The sequence below is a fragment of the Vespa mandarinia genome, chromosome 2 (assembly GCF_050613455.1).
Source record: "Vespa mandarinia isolate Hongniang chromosome 2, ASM5061345v1, whole genome shotgun sequence".
In the NCBI taxonomy this organism is placed as follows: domain Eukaryota; kingdom Metazoa; phylum Arthropoda; class Insecta; order Hymenoptera; family Vespidae; genus Vespa; species Vespa mandarinia.
The window spans coordinates 18714469-18727500 of record NC_140811.1 but is presented as its reverse complement, the minus strand read 5'-3'; the positions used below and the strand labels follow the sequence as shown (position 1 = coordinate 18727500).

The following is a 13032-nucleotide window of genomic DNA, read 5'->3' as shown; positions in this document are numbered from 1 at the left end:
AATAATTTATGTCACCCTGATTTATCTGCTGTAATAAATTCTCAAGAAGCACATACAAATATCGCTCATTCATCAAGTATAATCATCATTAATATACACTTTATAAGATATTATTATATATGATCTTTTAAATTCTTACTATCTTTTATTTATGTTTAATGACATATTTTTTTCAAAAATAGGAATTGATGATGCCCCATCGGCACCAGATTTACAATTAGACTGGTCATCCAGTAGTGATAGTGACGATGAAGATGGATCTATAGAAGTTCTTGGAACTGTAAATCATAACGAAGTAAGTAAAAGAAATATCAATTTTTCTTATAACGTCGTTGTATGCCATTATTATTATTATTATTGCTATTATTATTATTTCTAGAATTCTGTACAAAATGACAACGAAGAAAATCGTACAGTAACTTTGGTTGACTTAACCGCAGAATCTGATGAAGAACCACCATCTTCATCTACATCATTTAACAATCCAGTAAATCCATGGACAGGAGAACACATTCAAAGGTAAATTGTAACATTCATATAATATAGTTATCATTTTATTGTCTTGATATAGATACGTTTATATATCTTGCAAAAATCTTGAGCAAATATATTTCTTTGTTATATTTTATTTAGTTCATTACAGTGTTATAATTGAAACGTCTTTTATTTGCATATATAATCCTGCTGCACATCATAGAACACATATGTATCACAATCGACATATGTATTATCGTTATCGAACTCCAACATTTCATTCAAGATATAATACGCTAGGAGGTAAAAATTTGTTTTACTTTTTCACATATTTAATTCTATAAATTATGTATATACATATATATATATATATATACTTATATATATAATTTATAGATACAACAACAGGTACTACATCTTCTCGTATGCATCCTGTTCAAGAAAGATTATGGATGAACCAACAACGTGTTCAAGAGGTTCACAGAAGAAGACTTTATCCAAGATCTTCGTCGCATCATGCGTTAGTTTTATTTCTTTTTTTCTTTCAAATTTTCTATACAATTGTTATCTTTTGATAAATTAATAATATTAATTATTTTTCTTTTTTAAGTAGCAGTTGTATGCCATCAAATACGCACTTAAACCAAACCACAGAGCATGAGCATTCTTATAGAAATTGTTTTCCACCAACTCATATTCATTCGAATACCCACTGTAATGGAAATGATGCTGTTCCATTTGCTGAAAATTATATTTCACCTTCTCTTATACCACCACGATTATTACCATCTAGAGTCTTGCCACCACCCCAACAACCGACTGTTTACAGTCATCCAGAAGCAAGAGGACCACCAAATTTTGCTCCTACTTGTGCACCAACTATGATGGTAAAAAAAAGAACATAATAGTACTTATAAATTGATATATATATATATATATATATCATGTTTATATACACACATACATATGTGCAGGTAAACCATTTAAGTGATGTAGAAGAAATGGAACCTTCTCAGGATATGATGACATCAATACCAGTTCATCAACATGTTCATCATCATATGTATCATTACGATACACATCCACAAATACCTCAGCGTATGCATCATGTGCATATAATGCCTTCACGTATGCATCATCTTCACATAAGTTTCTCTCCAAATTTGGTAAGTCTTAAGATTTAATGTGTAAATTTTAATTGTAATATACAATGTGTCTCTAATAAACAATGTTTGATATAAATCTTTTATACATTTGTATACAGCATACATCTATAACACGTGGAAATACGTTACCACCTACAACAGGTTTACCAGATTTAATACTACATCAACCAAGACATATATCTGCACGTCTTGAAAATTACATGCGAATCGTTGATCTACGGCGTATGGCTCATATAAGTTATGGTGCCACCCAAGAATCTATCGAAAATCACACATTCCCACATAAATACAAACGGGTAAAAAAATGATGTTCTGTTTTTCTTTTTTATTTCATTTTTTTTTCTTTTTCTTTTTTTCATTTCTTTTAATTAATATAGATCATCCATACGAATGATATTAACACATGAAATTTTTCTTTATTTTTAGGTGAAAAAAGTAGAAAATGGTGAAGATGCAATTGAAAAATGTACAATATGTTTATCAGAATTTGAAGATTGCGAAAGTGTGAGGTAAATTTTATTTTATATTATTATCTTTTTTTTTTTTTTTTTTTCCTTTCTTTTTTTCTTCCAATATATTTTATTTAATTTTATTTAATTAAATATTGATCCTTTCCTTATTTCTTGCAGGAGGCTTCCATGTATGCATTTATTTCACATAGATTGCGTCGACCAATGGTTGTGCACCAACAAGCGTTGTCCTATTTGTCGAGTAGATATTGAAACATTTTTGCAAAAGGAAATTATTGTGTAGCTTTTGATTAATAAGCTCCATCTGTTACATTTCACATATTACATAAAAAGAAAAAAATAAAAACAAAAAAAAAACAAAAAAAAAAACAAAACAAAAAAAGAAAGAAAAAACTAACAGATGTATATGCTTTGAAGGTTCTTCGAAGAACTTACTTTTTTAATAGTACAACGCGTACAGGTTTGAAAATTTTGCTATACATAATCAAATAACAAATACAGCCAGAGGCATAAAGTTAAGGCATATTTATAGTTGACAAAAGAACAAAAAAAAAGAAAAAAAAAGAAAAGAAAAGAAAATATCTTTTTATTTAATTTTATTTGTATGATATATTCACACATTTTTTATGTATATTATTAGTTGTAAATATTGGTGACTAGATTAGATATATAAATGCATTTTCAACATATATGTTTTTTAAAATCTCCAAAATTATAATAGGCAATAATACGAGAAATAGTTCTCTTTCTTGCATTAGATTGATTATATGAAATGTAAAATAATATTATCTTCTTTTTTCTTTTTTCTTTTTTCATTTTTTCTTTTTTTTTTTTTTTTTTTTTTTTTTTACATATAAAACGGTTAACATTATTATTGATATTTGTAAACACTTGTAATATCTTTTTGTGAAAATTAAATCAAGATGTTATAATATTCTATCTAGCGTTTCTATTTCAGGAACTTGTCTACCAAAATGAACTTGAATTGAAAAAAAAAAAAAAAGAAAGTTAGAAGAACAATTACAAAAAGAAAGTACTTCCCTCTTTTCAAGGTTTTTATCTAACTCGAATTGTTTTTTTTATATAAAAGTTATATCACGAATACTGTCTATGACTATTCTTAATAGTATAACGAGATCTAAATGTGTATTATGTGTTACACAATAAAAAAAAAATAATATTGTTTTTATATTCATATTTATATAGAAAATTATATAATTAAAATCTAAGTTACTGTTAGAAAGTAACATGTGTAATTAAACAAATTTAATTTTTGCTTAATTTTTCGTATTCGATTTATAATAACAATATGGTATTTATTGTGGTGCTAACTTTATAAAAAGAATTACATCTGGAAGACATATAATGCATAATTAATAAAAAGAATTAAAAGCTATCCTGTAATTCTACAATTTTCATAACTATCTAAATTTTTCGAAAGGATAAATATAAATAATTATAAAAATTAAAAATATAATGCCTTATTTCAATATACTTTTGCATTTGCTTGACATTTTTTATTAATCATGATTTTGTATATATTTATAAGAGCATACAAAATATCTCTGAGTATGTATATATTATATAATATATTACATAAATAATACAGATACATAAAATCTTTATTGGAATGTACAAGTAATGGTAGTATCACAATCATTTTTAAAATTGTACATTAAATTTTTGTGATGTTTTGTTTCATCCTAGCAATTTAAAGAATCGTCATCTAATTCATACTAACCATAGACTCTCATTTTTATTTATTTATGAGAATAAATAAAAGCGATAAATGCTTTAATTTTTAAAATATTAATTTTATTATAGATACTTATTATTAAGTCCCATAAGAAAATCCATGTACGTTGGTTTTCAAGTTTAGAAATATCTTTCATACTTATTTTATTTCTGTGTTGGTTATATAGGAAATATATGTATTCCATAACAATGCAACTGATTGTACAAGTAATACTTGATACTGTAATGGAATAAAATAAAAATTGACTAACTGTACCATAGGCCAAATCTAAAAGAATAAAAAATAAAAATTAGAGAATTCAATTTCATATATATATATATATATATATATATATATATGATGAAGATATATATATATGATTAATTTAAATAATAATAAGTTTTAAATGTATTATAATAATTTAGAAGAAAAGAAATATTTGTTACCTTATAATTGTTTAGTAGTATTTCAAAGTAATTAGTTTTCAATTTATGTTTTAAACTATCAACATCATTCCCTTGTAACAATCCGATAGAAACGAGTAAAATAGCTAAAAAGGAAGGAGCAAAGAGCAGTTGATCGCATAAAACTTTCTTCACAACTACAACTCCTCCTTTCGAACCAATATATTTATCTAATATACGATACCATGTTGTAGTTGCCGGACCCTGATAAAAAAAAAATTATATAAAAAAAAAATATTCCAACAACTTTCATCTTTACTTATAAAATATTCATTATAATTGTCATAAATTATAACACTTCTTTAAATAAAGTTTTGCTCTACTCACAGCTATAAAAAAGCCAATACTAATAAAATGACTAGTTCTTGCAAAATCTTTAAATTTTTTTCGTTCTACTAAATTTTGTGCTAATTGATCGCCTAGTCCCATTAAAATACCTGCATTGTTAAGAAAGTTTAACGATAATTAAAAAGAAGAAAAAAAATAAGATATATTATAGTAAAAACAATACAAAAAAGGAATACAATTTAATATTACCAGCTTGTACTGCTTGAGTTCTCACTGGATACTTTGACAGTAACTTTTGATATGATTTAAAAATAATTCTCATATTGACGTGCGTAATATAACTTATTATGAAGAGATTCTCAATGGAATATTTAATACGACTGTATAACTACTGCACTATAACTACGGATTAACCTATTTCTAAATTCATATTAGAAAGCATATTTGAATGATTATTAAAAACATTATATAAAACAGCTGACGTATTAAATAAAATATTTAAGATGAAGAGAAAAAAAATATTTCGATAAAATTTTATTACACATAAATCTTATTTCAATAAACGATTATGTGTATTTTATAATATTTATAACTATTTCGGCGCATGCGCAATGTCGTAAAAAGAAAAATATGCATAATATTTCATCATCAACGCGGTGAAGTATTATTTAATTATTTAAACAGTACGTAATATAAGGATTACAAATGTATATTACAATTTTATTAATAAATAATATAAACAATAATATAAATATTAATTAACGATAAATCAATATTGAAAATACTAAAAATTCACATTACTAATCCTATTATCATATTAAAAGTGAAAAAAAAAAGAAAAAAAAAATTATTAAAACTTTTTGATTAGTAATAGTCAGCTGTAACAGTCTTCGACTTTTGCGCATTCTCCGATATTTCGTGCAAGATCATTAGAAACAGATAACAGATTTATTTCAAATAATATTATCTAATTAGAAATTGTTGGCAAATTTTTTATTAAAAAATTTAAATTAAATTAAATTTCTAATCTATTATGCATCGTTTCCGATTAAAAATCAGATATTCAATATTTTATAGATATACTCATAACCTTAGAATATTCTAGATATTTAAATAAATGCTATAACAATTTTATTCGAGAGAGAGAGAGAGAAAGAGAGAGAGAGAGAGAGAGAGAGATACAAACGAGGAGAGGAAGAAAGAGAGAGAAAGAGAGAGAGAGAGAGAATAAAGTTCTCAGAGTAATATTTTGAAAGAAATATCCTATGTATCTAGAATTTCGTTGGACCAATCAGGCAAAGAGTTTCTTTGATCATGCGGCAAATGCTGGGTGAATAGAAGAACGCAGGCGCAACCCCACCCATTGGGGTTCATGACAAATGGAACTTAACTTCCGGTTTGATTCAGGCTCCGTAGAATGTTTTTCGGCTTTAGGCAGTACCCTTGCGCAGTGTCACAGTTATCCTACGTCATCCGTCATTTTCTTCAACTGCACTTGCAATTTGCAGTTCTATATCTCCGAGGGATATATTTTGTTTGTCGTATGTCCATCCAGAATCTCAACACATTCGGTAAATATAACATTTTTCATATTACAAATATACCTTGCTGTTCGACAAGATAGATACGACAAAATGGCGATGATAGCGTCTTTGCATCATAGTGTGCAATCGAGTCATTTACATTATGTATTTCATTTATTCACATTTTCCTCTCTTATATCCTCATATAATTTATTTTTTATATTTAATTACCTCTTTCTTTTTTCTTTCATTCTTTCTCTCTCTCTCTCTCTCTCTCTCTCGCTCTCTTTCTCTCTCTCTTACTTTCTCACTCTCTCTCTCTCTCTTTCTCTCTCTCTTTCTCTCTCTCTCTCTTCATTATATTTTATCGATGAACTTTGAAGACTAAAAAAAGAAGAAAACGAAAGAAGAAAAGAAAAAGAACAAAAAATTCTTAATATAATTTCATATATATATATATATATATATATATATACATATAATATATATATGGTATATATACATCACGTATACATATATATATATACATATGTAATCACAACTGTGTATATGCACCATTTTGATATGAGATAACAGAATAGTTATTACTTTGAAGAAATTTGATCTGTCATGAATGATTGATTATGATCTAATGTATATCTTTCTTTTCTTTTTTTTTGTTTTTCTAGACCCCTTTGCAGATGCAATCAAGGGTTCAGATGATGATGTCCAAGACGGTCTCGTGCATATAAGGATCCAACAGCGGAATGGTCGTAAGACCTTAACAACGGTACAGGGGCTTTCTTCTGAATATGACTTGAGAAAAATAGTACGAGCATGTAAAAAGGTAAATATTATTCTACAGAGCTATTAGTTCTTGTATTTATCATTGTGAAGTCACTCTTTTTGACTTTCGTAAAAAGTTCTATAAATAGAATTGATGCAAATAAACCTTGAAAACTGACAGCTGGCAATAAGAATGTAAACTAATTTTATTTTTATATTTAACGTGTACATATTAGTTAATATAAGCATTATTGATTTTTATTTATATTGATATTATGTACAAAAGATATCTATATTAACAATCTTTAAATACAGATATTGAAATGTGAGTTAATAGTTTAATGAATTTTTTAATTCTGTTTACTATGTGATTCTTTCTTTTTTTTATTCTTCTCCTTTTTTTTACTCTTTTTCTTTTAAGAATAATTGACAAGAGTATCAACATCACAAAATTAATATCATTGTTTGTTCAATTATTATAAAAGGATCATCTGGGGATATACTGTTAAATTATTTTCTGCAGGTTATATAAATAAACAGACAAAGAATAATGACTTTATGATAATATAACCATTCATACACAAGAATTACATACATTGTAAAGATATGATATGAATAATTAAGGAATGAAATTAAATATTTTTCGTCTTTTCTTTTTCATTTAAATGTTTAAATTAATGGTAGATTAAAAAAATATTTTGTTATTAAAGAATGTATATTAACATAAAAATTAATATTCTTTGCAATAGTGACATACAACTAATGTTTTTTATACTAATTAATGTTTACTTAATTAGGCTTGATATATCAAGAGAGATTGAAACTTATAAGTTAATGGCTATTTATAGATCTATGTTTTTGATATTTAACAAAAAAAAAATAAAAGAAAGAAAGATATAGAGAGAAGAAAAAGAAAAATGGATATAATATTTTCTAGGAGTTCGCCTGCAATGGGACAGTAATTGAACACCCAGAGTACGGGGAGGTGCTGCAGCTGCAGGGGGACCAGCGAGAAAATATATGCCAGTGGTTAACAAAGTCAGGTCTGGCCAAACCTGACCAACTCAAAGTCCATGGTTTTTAATCGACAAACCACCCATGCCACTATATAAGGCAATTCCACATTCATCAATATATAATACCTTATCATCTTAAATTATCTGTATCAGTCACTATCACTTGTTGATACTTCGTGGGATACCTTATTATATACACATATATATTTCAATAAAAAAAAAAAAATAAATAAAATAAAAAAAAAACTAAAAAAAAAAAACTATATAACACAGTACCGAGATATAGGCACAATATTCTAATCAGACGTTTTTTCTAAGATTTTAGGAAGCAATATTTTACCGCTTTATGTTAGATAATCCAATGAAGGTGTCACGCTTAAAATAATAGTGATAATAGTAGAATTTTGAGAAGATAAGTATACAAAGGATAGACAGAAATAGCAACAGATGGTTTGGTTCAGTAATAGATAGTATGTATCTGGGCGCTATAGACGTGTTCAGAGAGAGATTGAAAAGTATTGTTACCTTAGGCTTCGAGATTGGCTTCTTTATGTAATCAAGAATGCGTTGGTTTATACATTAGGAAAAGCAAACTTGGTGTTTGCCCTCTTGGTGTCATCTTTTTAATTTTGTGCCTCTGATTTTATACAAATTACATTTTTGTTTTCTTTCTTTATTTTTTTTTTATTTTCTTTTTCTTTTTCTTCCTCATTTTTTCTCATTATTTCTCATTATTTCTCATTCTTTTTCATTTTTTTCTCATTTTTTCTCCATTTTTCTCCTTTTTTTTTCATTTTTTTCCTCATTTGTTAAAAAATAAATTTTTACTGTAACAAATGTTATTTCAAATGTTAAGCTATGTTTCATATTCTTTCTAATGCGGTAATTAACGAAAATTTATTGTTCACAATAAAAAGATGTGGCTGTTCTCTAAAGTAAATAAATAGTAATTTGACTTGAGTTTTATGCGTCGATTTATCTTATTTTTTTTTAACCATATTACTGTTACTAAACTACTATTACTACACTACTACTACATACTTGTATCGTCTGAAATAATGATAAGATCGTGTAAATTGTGTCTATTTCACATAAGTATTTAGAAAATTAATTTCAATAAACAACAAAGTTGTTAATATTAGTAATTTATATGTAATTTGAACTTTCCTCAATCGTTGAAAATAATATAACTTGCTTAAAAAAATTCATTAAGACTTATTGTATCCGTTTTCTGTTTGTATTTGCTTAAGCATCGATCTAGTTTTAAAACACCAATGTTTTGTAACTATGATGTTTTCCAAAATATAGTCAATATATAAATCATGTTTTTTATATTTTCAACTTTATCATTATAATTATCATTATTGTAATATAAAATAAGAGAGTAAAAATACTATTTCATTGATGTCCAAACAATTTTAATTTTGTTTGAAATTTTTATTTATATTGCAAAATTACATTTATATTGAAATATTTATTAAAATAATGAGAGAAAAAATTTGTATATAAAACCAAATATATATATATATAAAAATAATATATATATATATATATATATATATATATTATATATTTTATATATATATACATATATATAAAAATAATTATGAAAGAGAAATATTAAAGAAAATTGATGTTAAAATATACAGACCCATAGAAACATGTTCCGGCATTGTTATCCGGATACAATAATCGAGGACACGACTTTCACTTTTACTATGGCAGTTCGATCGTAAACTCATCGTTACAAATATAAAACGTACGTAAGTATTTTGTAAAAAGACATTAACAATCTATAAATAATTAATATATAAAATTACGTTGACATTCATGTAACTGAGAAAAAATAATTATGATAATAATGCTAATAAAATAATAATTATCATTGCAGGAAATTAACAAGAATACATATAAATATATTTTCTACAATATTTTTGAGAAGAATCTAATAAAGAATCTGAAGTTATGAAGTTGATAGTTCGTATTTTTTTTCATATTCATTTCAATCTTTAATTGTTATAGTATTATTTCAATACAAACCTGATAGATCATTTGGTTTTTCAGTTGTCTGATGATCCAAGCACTTGCCTATGATCCAGACGATAAATCTTTGAAAAATATCTTATTACCTGGCGGTCAATTTGAAGCATTTTATTTAAAGGGAAAAGAAGCTGAAGAACAAAATGCTGCGAGACCAGCACATCTACATGGAACTTTTCATCTTTACAGAAATCCTGCTTTAGTTGATGCACCTAACAGTGCCGCTTATGGTTTTCGATTTGATGGAAAACGTCGTTTCAATTTTAATTAATTTTTTTTTTCTTTTTCTTTTTCTTTTTACATCATACTATTAAACTAATATAGCAACTTAAATGAATCTAATATTTAATCTACATAAAGAATAGATAAATTTATTCTTTAAATCTCTCACACAATTTTCTAATATATTTCTAAAAATTATATATTCATATATACGAGAATAATTCTATAAAAAAATTTTATTATATTAAGGTTATACGATTGATGTGTGTTGTGTGTGTGTGTGTGTGTGTGAATATAATTTACATTATAAGAATAGAAAAATATTTTTAAATATATCAAACGTTATTATCTTATAATCGCGAATCACAAATATATATATATATATATATATATATATATATATATATGTAAACATGTATTAAGCTATATAAATAAATGTGTGCGCACTTCATTAATATATCTATAATACCTTATATAACAATATTTTGATTTTTAAAAATATATCAAATATGATGAGACATTCAAAGAATATGTACAGAAATTCCAGATTTTTATATATATGATTGATACAATGCTATTTGATTTTTTTTTCTTTTTTTTTTTTTTTTTTCCTTTTTTAAGCAATATATGTTTACATGATACAAGATTCAACAGTTTTCTTTACAGCATCTCGTGCGTATGGTATATATGATAAGGAATACCAAGTCATTGCTATAGATTGAATAATGATAAATATAAGAGCCAAACCAGGATTGTGTAACTAAAACATAAAGACAATTTAATCATATAATTGTTCCAATGATCAAATATGTCACATGTTTTACTTACATGTAAAGCTGCAAATAATGTTATACCAATCGATACGAATACTAAAATAGTTGCAATAATTCTTGTTGCAGCAAACATCTTTTTTATTTGATTTACTGGACCCATCAAAAAGCAAGTACTGCAAGAGAAATTATCTATTAAAGTAGAACAATCTAAATATAAGAAGACCTAGCAATATTTTATCACAACACAAACTGTTAGGATAGAAATATATGAAAATAAAAAATATATGTATTTCTAATTTTATATACAATACTCTCTACCTTGCTAGTGAAATGATATTCCCTAATGTATAAAATATTGCAAATACTGTGAGTCCTTTTCTTAAAAATAAGGCGAATGATCCAAGGAAGGAGCAAAGAATGCCTATGACAAAACAAATTGCAAAACCTTTTATGCGAGTTGACCAACTTAGTGTTGTTTGATCCATAACCTATAAAAGTGAAATTATTAATTTTTTTTTTTACATCCTATGCTTATAAAAATAATAAAATAAATTTGCAAGTCACACATAAATGATAATCATTCTTTTGAAAAGACAGACTTACCACAAAATTAACATCAGCCTTCCATTATAAATTGTAAGCAAATAATATGATAAATATTTTATTATTATAGAAATAATGATGTATATATATATATATTTATATCCATATAAAATAGGAAGTATATTCTTAGAGCTAATATTCATTAATGAAACAAAAAGCTAATATTATTACCTGTGTAATGATACCACTTTCTTCATCACATTCTTCTTTACCGCTCAAAGCTCTCCTTAACTTATCCATGATTAATTATAATATATTAAATGATTTATCTATGTTTCAATTTAGACATTAAAAAAGAAATCTTTCTATGAGCAATATTATAATTATTTCTTTGATTTAGAAAAACCATTCACGTTTGAATAATGTAATTACTATTGGTATGTCACATTTCATGCATATGAGAAAACTATCTAATAAAATAATTGTCAACTTATGTTACTCGTTGGAATGAATTTGACTGAAGAAAAGAAACAAATGATTAATTTATTTAGTACTAAATATAAAACATAAGGAACGACGTAAATACGTATGTAGTAGTATTTAATGAAATTCCAAGAATCTTCGAACTTCCTACCACTTCCAGCTCAAATTTGTTAACATTGACAAATTCTGCAGACGCCCTCTTTACTATCAACGGGTAAATATATGCATATATATTTTATCAAGGGATACGTCGATAAGATAATATCATATGATTAGAAACATGTTCACAGCTGTGATGGTAAAATAGCGACGCCAAGTGGTGATCATTGAAAGTTAAAGGCCGGACATTAACCTAGAAAATGTAACAATGATTGACATAATACGATACAAACATTCAATCTAATGAAATATCTTATTAAAAAATTAGATTATATTCACAGTGAATTAATTTAATTTGTTTAAATGTTTTTTAAAAATTTGTTTAATAATGTTTAAAAAAAAAAATTCATTATTGTTTAAACAATTATACGGATCTTAATTAATTATTAATTACTATTAATAATAAGCTATATATTAAAATATTAAAAGTATTAAAAATATCTTAGAAATTGTTTAAATAAATATTAAACAATCGAAAAAGATTATTAATTAAATGAACGAACACGGAATAACAGAACTACGATGTTTTCTCTTCGAAATACGACGATCGACTAAAATGTAATCTTTCAAAGTCATGTGTATCTTTCGAGTTCGATTTCGTTTATATCGTAAACAAACCAGAGACGAACGACTTTCATAGTAATGTAGAGTGATGTAATCAGTCAGTCTTCTGTAGGATTTCATTGAGTAAACGTCGACAATGATCAATCACCCAAATTTTGTGTGCGTGTATTAATATAAATTAAATTTTCTTTTCTAACCTAAACTTCTAAGATTGGTTGGACCTGGATAATCAGTGTTACTTTCGTTTAATTACTGTTTAATATATTTATTATAAGATTATTATATAAGTTATATTATAAGTGTTATATTATAAGCGTTATATTATAAGTATTATATAAGTTTTGATT

General features: G+C 25.6%; 5 protein-coding genes across 14 annotated transcripts in view; 3 read left to right on the top strand and 2 right to left on the bottom strand.

Moving 5' to 3' along the window:
* The window catches only part of LOC118439644 (uncharacterized), a 4817-nt gene extending 2256 nt beyond the window's left edge, over nucleotides 1-2561 (top strand). For 3 of the 4 annotated variants that reach the window (XM_035861464.2, XM_035861498.2, XM_035861487.2), the window contains 10 exons: nucleotides 1-76; nucleotides 183-295; nucleotides 380-519; nucleotides 698-777; nucleotides 871-994; nucleotides 1085-1361; nucleotides 1449-1640; nucleotides 1739-1936; nucleotides 2067-2149; nucleotides 2270-2561. The exon at nucleotides 1-76 is cut by the window's left edge and continues 82 nt beyond it. In XM_035861464.2, the coding sequence (XP_035717357.1) occupies nucleotides 1-76; nucleotides 183-295; nucleotides 380-519; nucleotides 698-777; nucleotides 871-994; nucleotides 1085-1361; nucleotides 1449-1640; nucleotides 1739-1936; nucleotides 2067-2149; nucleotides 2270-2393 (1407 nt within the window). In that variant the 3' untranslated portion in view covers nucleotides 2394-2561. The remainder of the gene's footprint in view (nucleotides 77-182; nucleotides 296-379; nucleotides 520-697; nucleotides 778-870; nucleotides 995-1084; nucleotides 1362-1448; nucleotides 1641-1738; nucleotides 1937-2066; nucleotides 2150-2269) is intronic. The other variant, XM_035861509.2, reaches the window with a different exon arrangement.
* Nucleotides 2562-3746: 1185 nt separating this feature from the next.
* Nucleotides 3747-4984, bottom strand: Mpv17 (Mitochondrial inner membrane protein MPV17). Its single transcript, XM_035861656.2, has 4 exons — nucleotides 4847-4984; nucleotides 4637-4746; nucleotides 4292-4513; nucleotides 3747-4133 (listed from the first exon to the last, which is right to left on the bottom strand). Exons 1-4 carry the CDS (start codon nucleotides 4917-4919, stop codon nucleotides 4005-4007), a joined length of 534 nt encoding a protein of 177 aa, XP_035717549.2. The 5' UTR covers nucleotides 4920-4984; the 3' UTR covers nucleotides 3747-4004.
* Nucleotides 4985-5978: 994 nt separating this feature from the next.
* Nucleotides 5979-8161, top strand: eIF1 (eukaryotic translation initiation factor eIF1). The gene is made up of 3 exons (XM_035861665.2): nucleotides 5979-6168; nucleotides 6789-6946; nucleotides 7823-8161. Exons 1-3 carry the CDS (start codon nucleotides 6015-6017, stop codon nucleotides 7967-7969), a joined length of 459 nt encoding a protein of 152 aa, XP_035717558.1. The 5' UTR covers nucleotides 5979-6014; the 3' UTR covers nucleotides 7970-8161.
* Nucleotides 8162-9521: 1360 nt separating this feature from the next.
* LOC118445136 (uncharacterized) lies at nucleotides 9522-10212 on the top strand. 4 transcript variants are annotated; one of them, XM_085664558.1, is made up of 3 exons: nucleotides 9522-9664; nucleotides 9793-9878; nucleotides 9966-10212. In XM_085664558.1, the coding sequence occupies exon 3, from the start codon at nucleotides 9973-9975 to the stop codon at nucleotides 10210-10212; it is 240 nt and encodes a 79-aa protein (XP_085520684.1). In that variant the 5' UTR covers nucleotides 9522-9664; nucleotides 9793-9878; nucleotides 9966-9972. The 4 variants fall into 4 exon arrangements, with proteins under 4 accessions (XP_085520684.1, XP_085520682.1, XP_085520681.1 ...); XM_085664556.1 differs by having other exon boundaries at nucleotides 9949-10212; XM_085664555.1 differs by having other exon boundaries at nucleotides 9549-9660; nucleotides 9949-10212.
* Nucleotides 10213-10366: 154 nt separating this feature from the next.
* Nucleotides 10367-12666, bottom strand: LOC118451460 (vesicle transport protein SFT2B). 4 transcript variants are annotated; one of them, XM_035888051.2, is made up of 7 exons: nucleotides 12625-12666; nucleotides 12114-12314; nucleotides 11711-11996; nucleotides 11540-11557; nucleotides 11255-11424; nucleotides 10992-11109; nucleotides 10367-10923 (listed from the first exon to the last, which is right to left on the bottom strand). In XM_035888051.2, exons 3-7 carry the CDS (start codon nucleotides 11777-11779, stop codon nucleotides 10795-10797), a joined length of 504 nt encoding a protein of 167 aa, XP_035743944.1. In that variant the 5' UTR covers nucleotides 11780-11996; nucleotides 12114-12314; nucleotides 12625-12666; the 3' UTR covers nucleotides 10367-10794. The 4 variants fall into 4 exon arrangements, with proteins under 4 accessions (XP_035743944.1, XP_035743928.1, XP_035743936.1 ...); XM_035888035.2 differs by having other exon boundaries at nucleotides 11711-12314; XM_035888043.2 differs by lacking the exon at nucleotides 12625-12666 and adding an exon at nucleotides 12401-12550 and having other exon boundaries at nucleotides 11711-12314.
* Nucleotides 12667-13032: the final 366 nt, after the last annotated feature.

What these genes read in the sequence shown, in the direction of transcription:
- LOC118451460 (XM_035888035.2), bottom strand. Translation starts at nt 11,779, where the DNA reads ATGGATAAGTTAAGGAGAGCTTTGAGCGGTAAAGAAGAATGTGATGAA. An exon ending in AATATCATTTCACTAGCAAG is followed by an intron (nt 11,110 to 11,254) that starts GTAGAGAGTATT and finishes TTTCTCTTGCAG; the next exon opens with TACTTGCTTTTTGATGGGTC. An exon ending in CATTATTTGCAGCTTTACAT is followed by an intron (nt 10,924 to 10,991) that starts GTAAGTAAAACA and finishes TTTATGTTTTAG; the next exon opens with TTACACAATCCTGGTTTGGC.
- Mpv17 (XM_035861656.2), bottom strand. Translation starts at nt 4,919, where the DNA reads ATGAGAATTATTTTTAAATCATATCAAAAGTTACTGTCAAAGTATCCA. An exon ending in GTATTGGCTTTTTTATAGCT is followed by an intron (nt 4,514 to 4,636) that starts GTGAGTAGAGCA and finishes TTTTTTTATCAG; the next exon opens with GGTCCGGCAACTACAACATG. An exon ending in TACTACTAAACAATTATAAG is followed by an intron (nt 4,134 to 4,291) that starts GTAACAAATATT and finishes TTATTCTTTTAG; the next exon opens with ATTTGGCCTATGGTACAGTT.
- eIF1 (XM_035861665.2), top strand. Translation starts at nt 6,015, where the DNA reads ATGTTTTTCGGCTTTAGGCAGTACCCTTGCGCAGTGTCACAGTTATCC. An exon ending in CCAGAATCTCAACACATTCG is followed by an intron (nt 6,169 to 6,788) that starts GTAAATATAACA and finishes TTGTTTTTCTAG; the next exon opens with ACCCCTTTGCAGATGCAATC. An exon ending in TAGTACGAGCATGTAAAAAG is followed by an intron (nt 6,947 to 7,822) that starts GTAAATATTATT and finishes AATATTTTCTAG; the next exon opens with GAGTTCGCCTGCAATGGGAC.